General features: G+C 35.5%; 1 protein-coding gene across 3 annotated transcripts in view; it reads right to left on the bottom strand.

The window, feature by feature from the left end:
* The window catches only part of BRAF (B-Raf proto-oncogene, serine/threonine kinase), a 177,857-nt gene that overhangs the window by 15,124 nt on the left and 146,984 nt on the right, over positions 1–15,749 (bottom strand). For all 3 annotated transcript variants that reach the window (XM_025982226.2, XM_072762861.1, XM_025982227.2), the window contains 3 exons: positions 8,136–8,182; positions 7,190–7,308; positions 3,464–3,595 (listed from right to left, as the gene is read on the bottom strand). In XM_025982226.2, coding sequence (XP_025838011.1) covers positions 3,464–3,595; positions 7,190–7,308; positions 8,136–8,182 — 298 coding nt within the window. The remainder of the gene's footprint in view (positions 1–3,463; positions 3,596–7,189; positions 7,309–8,135; positions 8,183–15,749) is intronic.

Genomic DNA, 15,749 nt, shown 5'->3' with positions numbered 1-15,749 from the left:
TACCATTTCAGAATATGGGGGTGAGAGCGCACAGGAGTGGTTCCTATAGTGCAGAGTAAAGAAGTAGTCCTATCTCCCATGAATAAGAGTACTCCTAAATTTTCAAACAGAAGTCCAATCTGAGAGCCATGGAGATCAAAGTAAAAGAGGAAAAGAAAAATCAAATCAAGGGGATAGATGGAGCAAAGCCTGGGATTACTTCATTGAACATAACTAGAGTTACTGATTCCCAAGAGGGAGTTCCGTGGAAACTGCCATTTGAGGAAAGCAGACTAAGAAGTAATGAATTAGACTGGGGGTGATAGGAAGAGTGTATCATTCTTCTACCTTCTTTTTCTTCATCAAACACAATTCAGATTGGCAAATTCCAGAAGGCTCTCACTATACTACCAGAAAGAATTAACTAGTAAAGCCCTTACCCTTCTGTTGGTCACTCACTTATTTCTCTTATGGAGAGAAAGCCCTTGCCACGTTATTTATTATATTTGCATGGAAGATAAAGCACCTAAAATGCCAAGATGTAGATGAGTATAGAACTCTGGGATGTTTTTATCTATATTTTGGAGATAATAATACCCATTTCCATAACAGAATTTTATTATTTTATTAAAACAAAGATATTCACTGGATTTCATCCAGATCTTTGATTCATATTTATGGTGTCTCTGATAAATCAACTAAAACTAAACTAAAATTCTCTTGTAATTCCTATAGAAAAGAAATATGCAGGGTGCCTAAGCAGCTCAGTTGGTTAAGTGTCTGCCTTGATTCTGGCTCAGGTCATGATCTCAGGGTCATAGGGTCGAACCAAGTGTTGGGCTCCGTGCTGAGCGAGAGTATGCTTGAGACGCTCCCTCTCCCTCCCCTTACCCCTATTCATGCTCTCATTCCCTCTAAAAATAAATTTAAAAATCTTAAAAAAAAAGTAATATGCAAAGGAAAAGTGAACATGGCACAGAGTATTATGTCATATAGTCTAGTTAATGAGACTATAAAAGGCAGAGTACAGGAAGCTTGCAAATTAGAAACAATCCTGCTCTTCAGACTGCCATCATCAAATCTATCATCTCAGTTACCCAGGATCTGTCACAAGTCCAGTTAAGTGCAATGTTTCTACCATGTTCCTTAGTAGTAGCTTGGTCTATCCTGAATCTAAGTTTCATGCAGGCTTAAAATATCAAGTAATTAGGAACCAGGTCACAGATTTTTTTTTTTACACTCAAAAGTAGGATTCAACATTCTAAAGCTGTGTAGTGATTAGGAAGACCAAACAGAAACTAACCAATTAGCTCTGTACTGACTTGGGTAGAAGCAGTTTTTTTTTTTTTTTTAAGATTTTATTTATTTATTAATGAGAGGGGGGGCGGGCAGAGACACCGGCAGAGGAAGAAGCAGGCTCTGTGGGGAGCTTGATGTGAGACTTGATTCCAGGACCCCAGGAGCAGGACCTGAGCCAAAGGTAGACACTCAACCACTGAGCCACTCAGGTGCCTCGAAACACAGTCATTTAGGAAAAATTCTTTAACTATAAAATTAGGACCACTCTGGGTAAGGGACCATATGGTGATTCAGTAAGTATATATGATGTACATGACAACTGAGATTATTTCTCTGAAACCATATGATAGCTGATGTTCTTAGTAAGAAAGATACTTAGAGCTTATTTCCAAAAAGACTGAGATTTGAGCTGATGACCAAAACACACATACCACTTAAATGAAGTAACATATTCATACATTAAAAACTATAATTTCATTAGTTTATGATAAAACACAAAACATTTACAGTTTTTTTTTTTTTAAGATTTTTATTTATTTACCTCATGAGAGACACAGAGACAGAGAGAGAAGCAGAGACACAGGCAGAGAGAGAAGCAGGCTCCACGTAGGGAGCCTGATGCGGGCTGGGATTCCAGGATCACGCCCCGGGCCAAAGGCAGGCACTAAACTGCCGAGCCACCCAGGGATCCTTATTGTATTTGTTTTTTTAAGATTTTATTTATTAATTCATGAGAGACATGCACAGAGAGGCAGAGACACAGGCAGAGGGAGAAGCAGACTCCCTGCAGGGAGCCTGACATTTAAGACTCGATTCCAGGAACCCAGGACCACCACCTGAGCCCAAGGCAGACACTCAACCAATGAGCCACCCAGGTGCCCCATTTATAGTTTTTTTAATTCCTTGGTGATTTTTAACTTTGGTATATACCAAAATCATCTGGGAAACTTATTAAAAATGTAAATGCTTGGATCTCACTCCATGTAATCAAAATCTAGGGGAGATATATATATATATATGTGTGTATATATATATATATATATATATATATGTGTGTGTGTGTGTGTATATATATATATATATATATCTCCTAGAGTAGATTTTATATAGAGTATATATATATTTATTTATTTACAATTATTTATTTATTTATTTATTTATTTATTTATTTATTTACGAGAGAGGGAGAGAGATCCTAAGCAGATTCCACTCTCAGCATGGAGCCTGATGTGGGGCTTGATCTCATGACACTGTGATCATGATCTGAGCTGAAATCAAGAGTCAGATGCTTAACAGACTGAGCCACCTAGGCACCCCTCTTTTAGTTTTAGACAAAATCTCCAGTTTTAAGCAAATTACCCAGGTAAAACTGATGCAAGCCACAGTATAAAATATAAATATTATTTAACCACAGTTTATATGGTTGATCATTGTTTTCTAATATATGAAGAGTGGAACTGCTGCAATGTCTCTATAACCCCCACCCCCACGCCACCCTACACTTTTAAAATCTTGAGGTATACAACATAATGTCAGTAAAGACAATTCCTTTTTCTTAGTCAGTGTTAAGGTCCTGGTGAACTCAATGTGGATGGGATAGAAAAGGCAAAATGCTGCATGAGGCTCTGTCAGGAACTTTGGGGAAGGACAGAGAACAGGAATTTAGAAAGAAGGAAGTAAAAAAAAATTCCCTCCTATTGAAAGCCTTAGTATAGAAAAGTGAAAGCATGATACAATGGTCTTTCCATTTACCTAGTTTTAAAAACTTTAAAAAAATGGAGAAAGCTTACTAATACTTTTCAAAGAAATGGATATAAAGAAGCACATAGCTGAGTGCCTGCTCAGCACAACCTATGACAGAATAAAAGGCACAAAAGCTCAGATGCCATGGCAGCAGAGCTCCTTCTGGTTGTGTGTGGTCAGGAAACGTGGGCGCTCTCCACTGTGGCAGCTCTGGTTTCTAGTCAGACCATCAGCAACTGCATTCCGTGACAACACTGACATTTCAAGGAAAGGCCTTACATGCTGCTATCACTGCCAACAGTCCACCAAAGGTTTCCAAAACTGGTAACAAAGATTAAGATATCCATCCTTTATGCCTACTCTGGACTCAATACTTTTCTACAACAAACTGGAGTCTTTATACAAACAGTAAAATAAACCCCAAGAGATGGTAAATATTTACCTGGTCCCTGTTGTTGATGTTTGAATAAGGTAACTGCCCTGTCATCAATTCATATAGAACAATCCCAAATGCGTATACATCTGACTGGAAGCTATATGGGTTTTTGTCTTGCATTCGGATCACTTCTGGTGCCTATTAGAACACAAAAAGAAAAATATTCTTGTTTATTCTTCAACTAAAAAGACTGAAAAGCAAATGATTACAATTCCCAGAACAATGCTTTCGTCATTAAATAATCCATCTAATATGCAATCAGTTCTCTTATTAAGGGGCAAAGAAATAAAACTGATTAAGAAAAAAAAATGCTCAGTAAGCCCTGAAAGAGGCAGTATTACCTGAGATTCCACATGTATTATGAAGATTTTATAATTTTATCAGCCATCCTCTTTCTGTACAAAATACTGCTATTGCTATTTGAATCCTTCCCAGGATTAGCTCTATCAAGAATCAATTCCCATTTCCATTTCTGATTCAGTAAAGAAATAAGAGACCTGCAGTCCTAAAATGTTTGGAAGTAGCATAACCACTAGGCTAGTAACTGCCTTAGAGTTTAAGTTTTCCCATTAGTACAATGATTCTCGCCTCAGGGCACCTTAGACAATACTGTAAAACATCAACAGTGACAAACTCAAACCCCTTTCCTGCCTCCAAAAGCATTATCAATATGCCATGGGTGCTTTATTAACAAAAGCAAGAGATAGGAGGTCAATTTAGAAGATGGCATAAAGAATGCTGGCTGTTTGCTTCTTGGGCAACGATACAGACCAAATCATATTTGCTACATTTTTACACATTTTACTCATTGTACTCTACCACTTAATTTCTTAATTGGCTGTGTTCATGAAATACAATAAATGGTTGGTTAAATATACGCTTAAAAGAGTTCTTTCACCTTGCATCTTCTGTACTGTTTCATTTGGAAGAATTGTTTCTAAAGACACTGCAGAGTGTAAATAAAAGTTCCATGAAAGCATTATTTTAATACCAAAACCTGAACTAACTGCATAAATGGCTGGAGGACCTGGGACAGGATTCCTGGTCACTGGTCTATCTCAAAAAGCAGGCAATGGCACTCAGCCTTACTTGCAAATCACAATCAACTGTGTAGACTTTTTAACTTCTCAATGTCCAGACTACGTACCAGGCCAATAATATAACAACAGAATCTGGGGATGGGATCCAAATATTGCTGGTTTTTACAGCTCCCCAGATGGTTTTAATGTCCAATTAAGGTTGAGAACCACTGACAGAAGACGTATGGGAGATCCTGATGAAGGATGGGAGGTGAAGGAGAAGATGGTGTCTGCCTACTTTTTTTGTCAAACATTTTATTGCTAGCTGCTTTTAGTAATACAGTACAAAATAAACCACATACAACTGTGATGTGATGAACAAGCTAGTATACTGAGAGGCTGGTTATGATACAGGCATAATTTTAAAAGCCAGAATATAATTTTGCGAGGGACAGAATAATAAATCAGTTGAGGAACTAACCATCTTTTTAAAACTTAGTTTTACCTCTACTGTTGTTGGTAGATGGCTTGATGAAAGGCTGTATGTCATTTATTTGGACAAGAAATGCATGACTGATCCTCAATTAATTTAGTGATTTAATCTGTAAAAATTTTCACAAAGGTTTCTTTCCCCTCTAAGATAAATAGAACAAGGTTGAGAAGAATTCAGAGAAGTACATAATTTTAGTTCTGACCAAACTCTTCTCTACTAGTCCACAGATGCTCCGCATTTGTTTCTGAAGGCAATTATCAACCCAAAAGGATTTATTCAACACGTAAGTGTACTACTAGCTAATCTCTTATATGAAAGCTCAGCTTGATAGAATAAAGGATGAACCAATCTACGTATGTATCAACAAAAAATAAATTAGAATATAAAACTTTGGGTATAATAATCTAGGTTTTAGAAAAAGGACAAACCTGGAGTTTAACTGAGCATCTCCCCCACACTAGTTAAAATAGATACACCTTTAAAACATGTATTAATTGTTTCTTTTTAATTTGAGGTTTTACAGTCTCACCCTTAGTGTGTGCTAGCCTGCTGCATCCTAGAATCCACTGCTATCTTATAGCAAGGTGTGTGCCTTAAAGGTGCATGAGATCCCAATTACAATGACTAATAAGCCTCCTATTTATAAAATGATTTATTAAAACAATTAAAATATATTAAAGAAACAAACCTAGTTGGCTCTAATTACTGAATCTTAGGAACAAAAAAGGCATTAGAAATCCACTAGTCCGACCAACATTAAAGATGGAGAGACATGGAGGTTAGGAAATGTGCAGGTTGAGAGTTAAACAGAGGACTATATAGTACAGATCTCCTAGGCCCATTGTACCCCTTCCACCTTACCACTTGTCTTCACTCTAGTTATTTTTATAAGAAAGCATAGCTGAATTTAACCCTAAGTTTATTTGACTAATTCAGACATCTATCCTGGAATTCCCCTCTTGGAGGCTGTTACAGATAGTTCAGGGAATTTATGCAAACATGGCTTCAAGAGCCCCTGCAGCTTCTCTGTTTCCAGCAGTGTGTCCCAAAGCCTTAGTGCAGATTCAATTATTTAAAGCTTCAAATTGCACTACCAGTTAGGGACATCCGGCATTCAGCTGAGAGCAGCAGTTCTCAAACTTTTTGATCTCAAAACTCTTTTAGTCTTGAAAATTACTGAAGACCCCAAGGAACTTTTATGTGGATTATATCTATGGGTATTTCTCATATTTAAACATAACTGGGAAAAAAACATAACTGGGAAACTTAAAATATTTAGTAATTTCATAAGTAATAGCCATTAGATGTTAACAAAGATTACCCATTTTTAATGAAAAGTGTATTTTCAAAACCAAAATAAAGTTCAGTGAGAACAGTACTGCAATTCTTTTTGACTGGTTTAAGAGCAGCCAGCTATAGTCACATATTTTGGTTCTGCATTCGATCTGTTGTGATGTGTTGTTCTGGTTCAAGACTATAAAGAAACATCTGGTCTCATACAGGGATGACCTTGGGTACTTCCAAAAGGGTATTAGGGCCCCTTTTGAGAACTGCTAGCTTAGAGGATGATTCCTATACCTGCCCTTTTCACAGCCTGCTGAAAGTAATGGCACAGAAGTTTTCATTCCCTTCTTTTACACAAAGCAGAAATAGGAATAAAGAAAAAGCAACAAAGAGCTATGCAGGGCAGCACATGGCTGTGTTAAAATTCTTTTTTTTTTTTGTCTTTTCTTTCCCAGCTGCCCCATAATTATGGGTTCTTTCTAGTCTAAAGGAAGTAACTTTCCAATTTAGGCTTAAATAACATCATGAAACAGCCTCTCTTAAAAGGAGTAGTTCTCTTAGTAAAACCTTAAGAAATACTGCAGATCGTACCTGCTGAAACTGCACACTTGTTTTTTCTTTTTGAAACAGGGCACACAGAACATTTTGAACACAAAATATTTTAAAGAGACAATTCTGGATAAAATTTCAACAGTTGTTTATAAAATACTATTTTTTTGTTTGAAGTATACTGAAACTGATTTCATAATACTCTTTTTAAGGATAAAGAAAAAAGTTAAATTTTATTTACATAAAAAATAAGATCAACATTGATTTTTGTGAATACTGGGAATTATGAAAATACTAGTCGAAACCTTCAAAGATTTTCTAGTCACTCATCAGTAGCACCTCAGGGTCCAAAAATTTAATTAATGGAGAAATAGCCTCAATTCTTACCATCCACAAAATGGATCCAGACAACTGTTCAAACTGATGGGACCCACTCCATCGAGATTTCACTGTGGCTAGACCAAAATCACCTATTTTTACTGTGAGGTCTTCATGAAGAAAAATATCTGAGGTGTAGTAAGTAAAGGAAAACAATAGATCTCATTTTCCTAGCAAAGCAAGCATTACAAAAATGTTAGGTAAAGAGATCTAATTTCTGTAATTCTATAATATGATTTTCTTTTTTTTTTTTTGGTAAAATTGATATTTCTTTAAAAAGTATAGTACTTCATATTTCCTCTTAAAGTTAATGAATATGTTTTTAAAGATATGGTTCTATTTGGCATATGTGACCTGCTTTTAAGATTTTGGGGGCTTGAAATATGGTGGGATGAGGTGAGATGCTTTCCAACCTACGCTTATGGGAAACCCTGAAATGTTCCCGTCAGATTTTAGTAACATGGACCCAGATATGCTTTAGCATTTAGGAAAGCTACAAAGGTTCTTCATTGGAATGAAGTTGGTTGACAGCTGGGATCTTGATCTGGGTTTATGGAAGAAGAAAAATTTTGTTTTTCTCACCTCCTTGTTATGCAAGTTAGAACCTTCAGTTACCTTTCAACTACTGCAGAGTAGCATCAGAGCACTGGAAGAAATGGGTAGATAGCTACCTGTTTTATGGGTGTTGACAGAATGTAAGCACACAATCATAAAAGAGTCCTACTATTATAAAGACTTGGTGGATTTTTTTTTTTATAACACTCAAATGTTCAGAAACCAAAAGCATGTTGTAGTACCCTGCTTTATACTATGCTCTCATGCAAACCCATTTATTAATTCTCTTTACATTTTTTGAACTTAGCATGAAAACTGTTTTTACATAATGTGAAGACAAAATGCAGAAGAAAAAGTCAGGATGTTTTCAAACTTCGCAGACAAATTTCAGGAAGGATACTATTACTCTTGAGGTCTCTGTGGATGATTGACTTGGCGTGTAAGTAACTGAAAAACAAAACATCATTTCAACCTGAGTAGGGGTAAAGACTCTGGCCTCAAAATCTATAGAACATATTTAGGGATGTAAATAAAGACTTATTCAAAATCATGACACAATTGCAAACTGTACATTGTGATAACCTCTTTATGTAAGAAATCTTAAACTGTAAATGAATTTAGGATTATAGAAACATATTACTATTATGGTAGAGCCAAAATCTTGTATTCTATTAAAAGACTTTGCTTTATATTTTACTATTTACCAATACAAACCTTTCATTCCAGTCAAACCTATTTATCCATGTCCTTTAAATACACCCTGATATTTAATCCCACCTGTGATCAATGCTTCCCTTCCAAACCCATCCCCAAATTAACTTTCATTCTATTCTCCACCTATTCATACCTATCCTTTAAGATTGAATATACATTCTAACTTCTGAATAAAGCTTTGCTATGACTAACTCAACCAAAAGTAATCTTTCACTGTTGAGTTATATCGTAATTACTGTAATAGCTTGATTCATGTATTCTTTTTCCTGTGCCTATGGTTCCCTTTTCAGAATGTAAACTCCACTAGAATATAAAATCTGATTGATAATTTAAAAAAAATTTTTAAAGACTTTTATCTATTTATTCATGAGAGACACAGAGAGAGAGAGGCAGAGACACAGGCAGAGGGAGAAGCAGGCTCCATGCAGGGAGCCCGACGTGGGACTCGATCCCAGGCCCCCAGGATCAGGACCGGGTTGAAGGCGGCGCTAAACCGCTGAGCCATCCGGGCTGCCCCTGATTGATAATTTTAAAGGTAGTATTATACATTCTTAAAATAACTTCTTAAAAATATGGAGCTTTACCACATGTTATCATTTAATTAGTCTTACAATTAGTTAATAATGGCCACAGCAAATAACTCCATTGTTGATTAGTTTAAAATAGCATATAAGAGAAAATAATGCAGAATAAAATAAAATTTCTAAACAAAAATAGTGAGGAGCAAACCTGCTACATATCCACAGTGCATCTATCTTATAGTCACTGGTAAGTTTAAATTACCTATGTGAGCCCTAAAAACCGGTTTAGTTAGGTTCATTGAGGGTAAGGGCTGTGCCTACTTTATTTCTGTTTCAATCTCCAGTGCCTAGCACAGAGCCTGGCATGTGGTAAGTGTTCAACATGTCTGTTGAATCAACTACAACGAAATGCATATAATATCCTAGTCAAAGCTATTTTTCTTCATTTAAAACTGGAAAGAATAGATATATGAGGCTTCTAAAATTTGACAATGACCATTAATTAGGAAGTAAATTTTGCTTTAAAGTGACACTTTCAAAGTCCAAATAGTATATAATCAAAATTATGTAATAAACACTGTTAAAAATTGAAGATTCATAACAATTAAACCTTATTTATGCTTTCTCTTCTTCATTTATACTTCCTCATTCTCCCAGAGATCAAGATTTTGAAGCTTTCTTCTCAGATAAAATTTTCATTTCAAATGATTTATACAAAGGAACCCCTTCTCCTCCAATTACTCTTACTTCTCTGTTTATTTCCTCCATAGCATTTACCACACTCTTGTCCCACTACATCACATGGTCTCTCTTACATTGGAAGAAAATGTGATGTCAGATATAGGTGTCATTTGCTTAAAAATTTTTCTGCAATGATACAGATGGAGAACAGGAGCCTCAACGACAAGCTTTTTCAAGATACGGAGACCTTGTCTCCACTAGAGAGGAAGGGTAACAAATGGTGATGCTGTTCAGTGGTGGGGCTTGGTGGTTTGGTCTGAGACCTGGTACTTAGTGCACATAATAGGTGTTAGTCTTTGACAAAAGATTCTGTCTCCTTTGAAATTAAAAACAACAAATAGGTGGTAGATATGAATATGTGGAGGCATGATGAAGTTATAAGGGAAGATAAAGGTGTTCTTGATAGTATCAATCTTTTCAACAAATCTGATACAAAGAAATATATCAAGAATAAGGTAGACAGAAATTAACTAGAGGGTGAGGAGAAAAAATTTCTCACCAGGAAAGTACTAGATAATTAGCAAGATATGAGTACAATTACTGAGCTAGTGATAGAACCCTACTGGAAGCTAGATAGCATAAATTTATTATAGGCTAAGGTTGTACACAGCTGCAACTTGAAATAGCACCACCTTATCCTTGTGTAATCCTTTATTGTTTATAAGCTGCTTTCTTAACTTCTATCTCATGTAATAATTCTCTTTCTGTAACATCTCTGCCACAAAACCAGTGAAAAGGCAGAAATCCAGGTCTATATAATGGATGGTTTGAAAAAAAAAAAAAAAAGTACTCAAATTCCCCAGATGGAAAAATGGAATGAGTATTATACCCCATATCTCTACATGATATAATGTTCCGGAGTAATTACTACTCTATATAATTCTACATAGGCTGACCCTAAAACATAATTTCTAAGCAACAATGAGTTATAATCAAAGATGCCAAAAGACACATAACTGAGGGTATGGAAGGAAGGGAACAATAAGAAATTAACTCATATGATACAGAAGTATAACCATTATTTAAGGAAATTAAATAGGACCCCCTTCTTAACTTTTCTAAGATGTTAAAGAGAACTTTATAGATTTATAAAAGTAGCAGTAAGAAAAAACATGCTATAGGGATGCCTTGGTGGCTCAGCGGTTTGGCACCTGCCTAGGTCCCAAGGCGTGACCCCAGAGTCCTGGGATCAAGTCCCACGTCGGGCTCTCTGCATGGAGCCTGCTTCTCCCTCTGCCTATGTCTCTGTCTGTCTCTCCTGAATAAATAAAATCTTAAAAAAAAAAAAAAGAGAAAACATGCTATAAACCAAATGAATATATCCTCTCGATAGGTTTATCTTAGGAGTGTCTTTCCTTGAAAAAAAAAAAAAAAAGTATCCACCTAGAGAATCATTTAATCTGAAAGCTGGGCAATCATCTAGTAAAATCTGTTCTCTCTGCTTCTTTCAAGGTATTATCCAATATTTAGCTTTCTTTTTTTTTAAATATTTTATTTATTCACTTGACAAGGGAGATGGTGTGCACACAAGCAAATGGAGTGGCAGGCAGTGGGAGAGGGAGAAGCAGAGGGTGCCTAACATGGAGTTTGATCCCAGGACCCTGGGATCATGACCTGAGTGGAAAGCAGAACCGCTTAACCCTCTGAACCAACTAGATGTCCCCCAAGATTCAGCTTTTTAACATTCTTTTAAGAGCTTAATATGATGTCCCAAGAGTGAAGATAATACTCTAGATCTGATCTGATCAACATAAACTAGAGTAACTCTCATCTTAATTTTCTCCTTGAACACCTGAAACCATAAAACTCCTAGAAAAAAAAAAAAAAACAGGTAGCAAGATCTTTTTTTTTTTAAGATGTTATTTATTTATTCATGAGAGACAGACAGACAGAGAGACAGAGAGAGAGAGAGAGAGAGGCAGAGACATAGGCAGGGGGAAAAGCAGGCTCCCTGTGGGAAGCCTGATGCGGGACTCAAGACCAAGACCCCAAGACCCTGAAGCCAAAGGCACTGAACACCCCAGGTATCCAGGTAGCAAGCTCTTTGACACTGGTCTTGGTAATGATTTTTTTTTTTTTGATACCAAAAGCAAAGGCAACAAAAGCAAAAATAAACAAGTAGGATTACATCAAACTAAAAAGCTTCTGCACAGCAAAGGACACAAACCACCAACAAAATGAAAAGGCAACCTATCAAATGGGAGAAAATATTTGCAAATCATGTATCTAATAAGAGGATATCCAAAAAATATAAAAACTTGTCCAATTCACTATCAAAACCCTCAAACAATCTGATTAAAAAACAGACATTTTCCTAAGGAACACATACAGATGGCTAAAAGGTGTCCAGCATCACTCACAACCTATCACAGAAATGCAAATCAAAACCACAATGAGATATTGCTTAACACCTGTTAGCATGGCTCTTATCAAAAAGACAAGAAATAGCAAATGGTGGCAAGAATGTAGAGAAAAGGGAACTCCTGTGCACTGCTGAAGGGAACATAAATTAGTACAACCATTATGGAAAATAGTTCCTCAAGAAACTTAAAAAACAGGATTACAATATGATCCAGCAATCCCATTCTGGGTATATATCCAAAAGAATTTAAATCAGGATCTAAAGAGACATCTGCGCTTTACGTTTATTGCAGCATTATTCACAATAGCAAAGACATGGCAACAACCTAGTGCCCATGAATGAATAGAGAAAATGTCATTCACACACACACAAAAATATCAGGCAGCCATAAAATAGGATATTTTGCTACTTGCAACAACATGGATGGACCCTGAGAGCATTATACATAATGAAATAAGCCAGAGAAATGCAAATACCATATGATCACACTTACATGTGGAGTCCAAAAACAAGACAAAAATAAAATTTATCTTCATCTTCCTCATGGTGGGTTAAAAAAAATTTTATTGCCCATTATTGTGATTATCATGGCAGCCACAGTCACTCTACTAACTCCTACTAAAATTACATTCAGTTACAACCCTACTGAGTTGTTCTTGCATTACTCTTACAAAACAGTTTCCCCATCCTCTATTTGTATTTCTCTTTTTTGGACTTGGATGTCCTATTTTGTAGACTTAGCCTATAGCTCCAGCTTATTAAAATTTTAGTTCTCACTAAAAAATGTTTTAAAAGACCAGTGTACTAATAAAGCCCTTATCTATTTGTAAATATGCTAGTCTTATTCAAGAGAGGAATGAAACAAAAATCTCCTAGCTTAACAGCTTCAGGTATGATCAATATACAGTTATAAATCCAGTTGAATTCTCCATGCATGTTGTATCTCTTGATCTTCTTATCCTCACCAATATCATGAGAAGTATCATTCAAATGCCTTGCTATAACTCAAATATTATGGCTACATTTGCCATAGTCAAATGTTTATCAGTCTTGTCTATTTACAACAGTTCCAAGTGTCTCGCACTTAAGTTTACTGTTATTTTCTTGTATTTTCAACTGTTTTTAAAAGCAGAGAACTGGTTCACATAGACGCTAGTATTTCAGTCCTCTTTCACTAATACTACACAATTTCAAAAAGTTTATCAGACTTCACACAGAAAGTTCAATCTCTCCTCAGACACTACAGAGAATATAGCAGCCAACTGGACTGATATGCATGATGGTAGTGACAAGATGATATTTGATCCAAACAGTTTCAATTACAGTCTCCCTTCTACTTTGATGCCCTCCACTCCCCTCATAATCGCAATGTAGAAAGTGAGGAAGATTGAAGGGAATGATATTCTGCTATGCCTCTGCTGTCAATATCATTTAAAATAGTTAAAATCCCTAAGACATGAAGTACACACATTTTCCAGTTGTGTTCCAAAGTGGCCTAAATTCTATTTTTACTTAAAGTTTTCAGTTTCTTTTACTTAAAAAAAAAAAAAAAACTAATTTATTGAGATATAACATGTATATAACATAAAATGCACCCAATTGTATGTATAGTTTTGAGTTTTGACAAACATACACAGTAATGAGCAGCCACAACCAACAAGAAGAATATCTATCATCCACAAAATTTTCTTCACATATTTCTGCAATTACTAACACCCTCCTTGGTTCAGGCAACCATGGATAATAAAGTTCTGTTACTACACATTAGTTTTGTCTTTTCTAGAATTTCATATAAACAAAATCCATGGCTTCTTTTGCTCAGCCTGATGATTCTTTTTTTTTTTTTTTTTTTTTTTTTAATTCATGATAGACATATTTAGAGAGAGACAGGGAGGCAGAGACACAGGCAGAGGGAGAGGCAGCCCACATGTCGGGAGCCCGATGCGGGACTTGATCCAGGGACTCCAGGACTTGGAGTCCAAAGGCAGGCGCGAAACCACTGAGCCACCCACGGATCTCCGGGCCTAATGATTCTAAGATTCACACATTGGCTGCATGTGGTATTACAGGGTATGGATATACCACAATTTAACCACTGACCTGTTGGACATTTGGGTTGTTCCTTGCTTCTGGCAATTATAGTAAGATACCACAAACATTCAAGTATAAGTCTCTTTTGTTGATGTATGTTTTCATTCTTTTTGGGTAAATAAGATTAGAATTGTGATAATTTTAACTTTAAAAGAAACTGCCAAAGTGTTTGTCTCATTTAAGATCCTACCAGTAATATGTAAGAGTTCTCGTCGCTCTGCATCCTTGCCAATACTTGGTATACTTGATTTTGATTAAAAGCATTCTAGTGGGTGTGTTGTGGTGTCTTGTAGTTTTAATTTGCCTTTCCCTAATGTCTAACGATGGTGAACATCTTTGCATGTGCTCATTTGCCATTCTTATGCCTTTTCAATAAAGTACTCCAATCTTCTGTCCATTTTCTTGTGGGGTAGTTTTTATTACTGAGTTGTACAAGTTCTTATATAGTTCAGATATAAGTCTTTTAATCAGATAATGTATCTTGCAAACATTTTCTTCAAATCTGTGGCTTGTCCTTTATTCTTTTTTTTTTTTTTTTAACAGTGACTTTCAAAAAGCAACTAAATTTTGATGAAGTCCAACTTACCTTACCTTTTGTGTCCTAAGAAATCTTTGCCTTTCTTTAGGGTACAAAGATTTTCTCATATGTTTCTTCTAGAAGTTTTAGATTTTCAGCTTTTAATCTTCAACCCATCTCAAGTTAATACTAATGTCTTGTGTTGGCTAAGAGCAAATTGTTTGCTTATTTATTCTATATGTATGTCCAGTTGTTCTAGTAATATGCGTCGAAAGGACTATCTTTTCTGTGTGAATTGTGCCTTGGTATCTTGTAAAAAAAAAAAAAAAAGAAAGAAAAACCAAATGACTGTACATCTAATGGATATATTTCTAGGCTTTCTATTCTGTTTTTTGATTTATATGCCTATTCTTATGCCAATATCACATGGTCTTGATTACAGTAGCTTCATACAAAGTTTTGAATTCTAAGACTAGAAGTCCTTCAATTTTTAAAAAATTGTCTTGACTACTCTAGCCATTGCATTTCCATATACATTTTATGATCAACTTGTCAATTTCTACAAAAAAGCCTGCTAAGATTTTGACTGGACTCAACAATAAGTCTACAGATCAATTTGGGAAGGATGACATCCTAACAATATTGAATCTTCTAATTAACAAATATGATATTTCTATGTATTTTTTTGTTTCCTAGCTGGGACCTGCATTACAGAGGGTATAATCCCTCTTTGGAAAATTAGACCTTCTAAAGTAAAATAGCGACCTAAAAAAATAAAAGAAAATGTATTTTAAACATGAAATATCAAAAACAATGTAATTAATTTTTTAAAATTCATCTCAAATATTCACAAGTCCAAAACCAGAAGCATAATATTTATTTATAAGAGCAAGATAGCTCTATGGAGGAAAGAATAGTCATTTCAACAAATATTGTTGCGATATTCACATGGGGAAAAAATCTTCAGCCCTTACCTCACACCAAACACAAAAACCAATCTGAAGTAGATTTAAGACCTTAAACTAAAAGCAAAAATTATGAAACTTCTAAAAGAAAAAAATTTTCACC

The sequence above is a fragment of the Vulpes vulpes genome, chromosome 7, assembly GCF_048418805.1.
Source record: "Vulpes vulpes isolate BD-2025 chromosome 7, VulVul3, whole genome shotgun sequence".
Classification (NCBI taxonomy): Eukaryota; Metazoa; Chordata; class Mammalia; order Carnivora; family Canidae; genus Vulpes; species Vulpes vulpes.
This window is presented reverse-complemented; position numbering and strand designations above follow the sequence as displayed.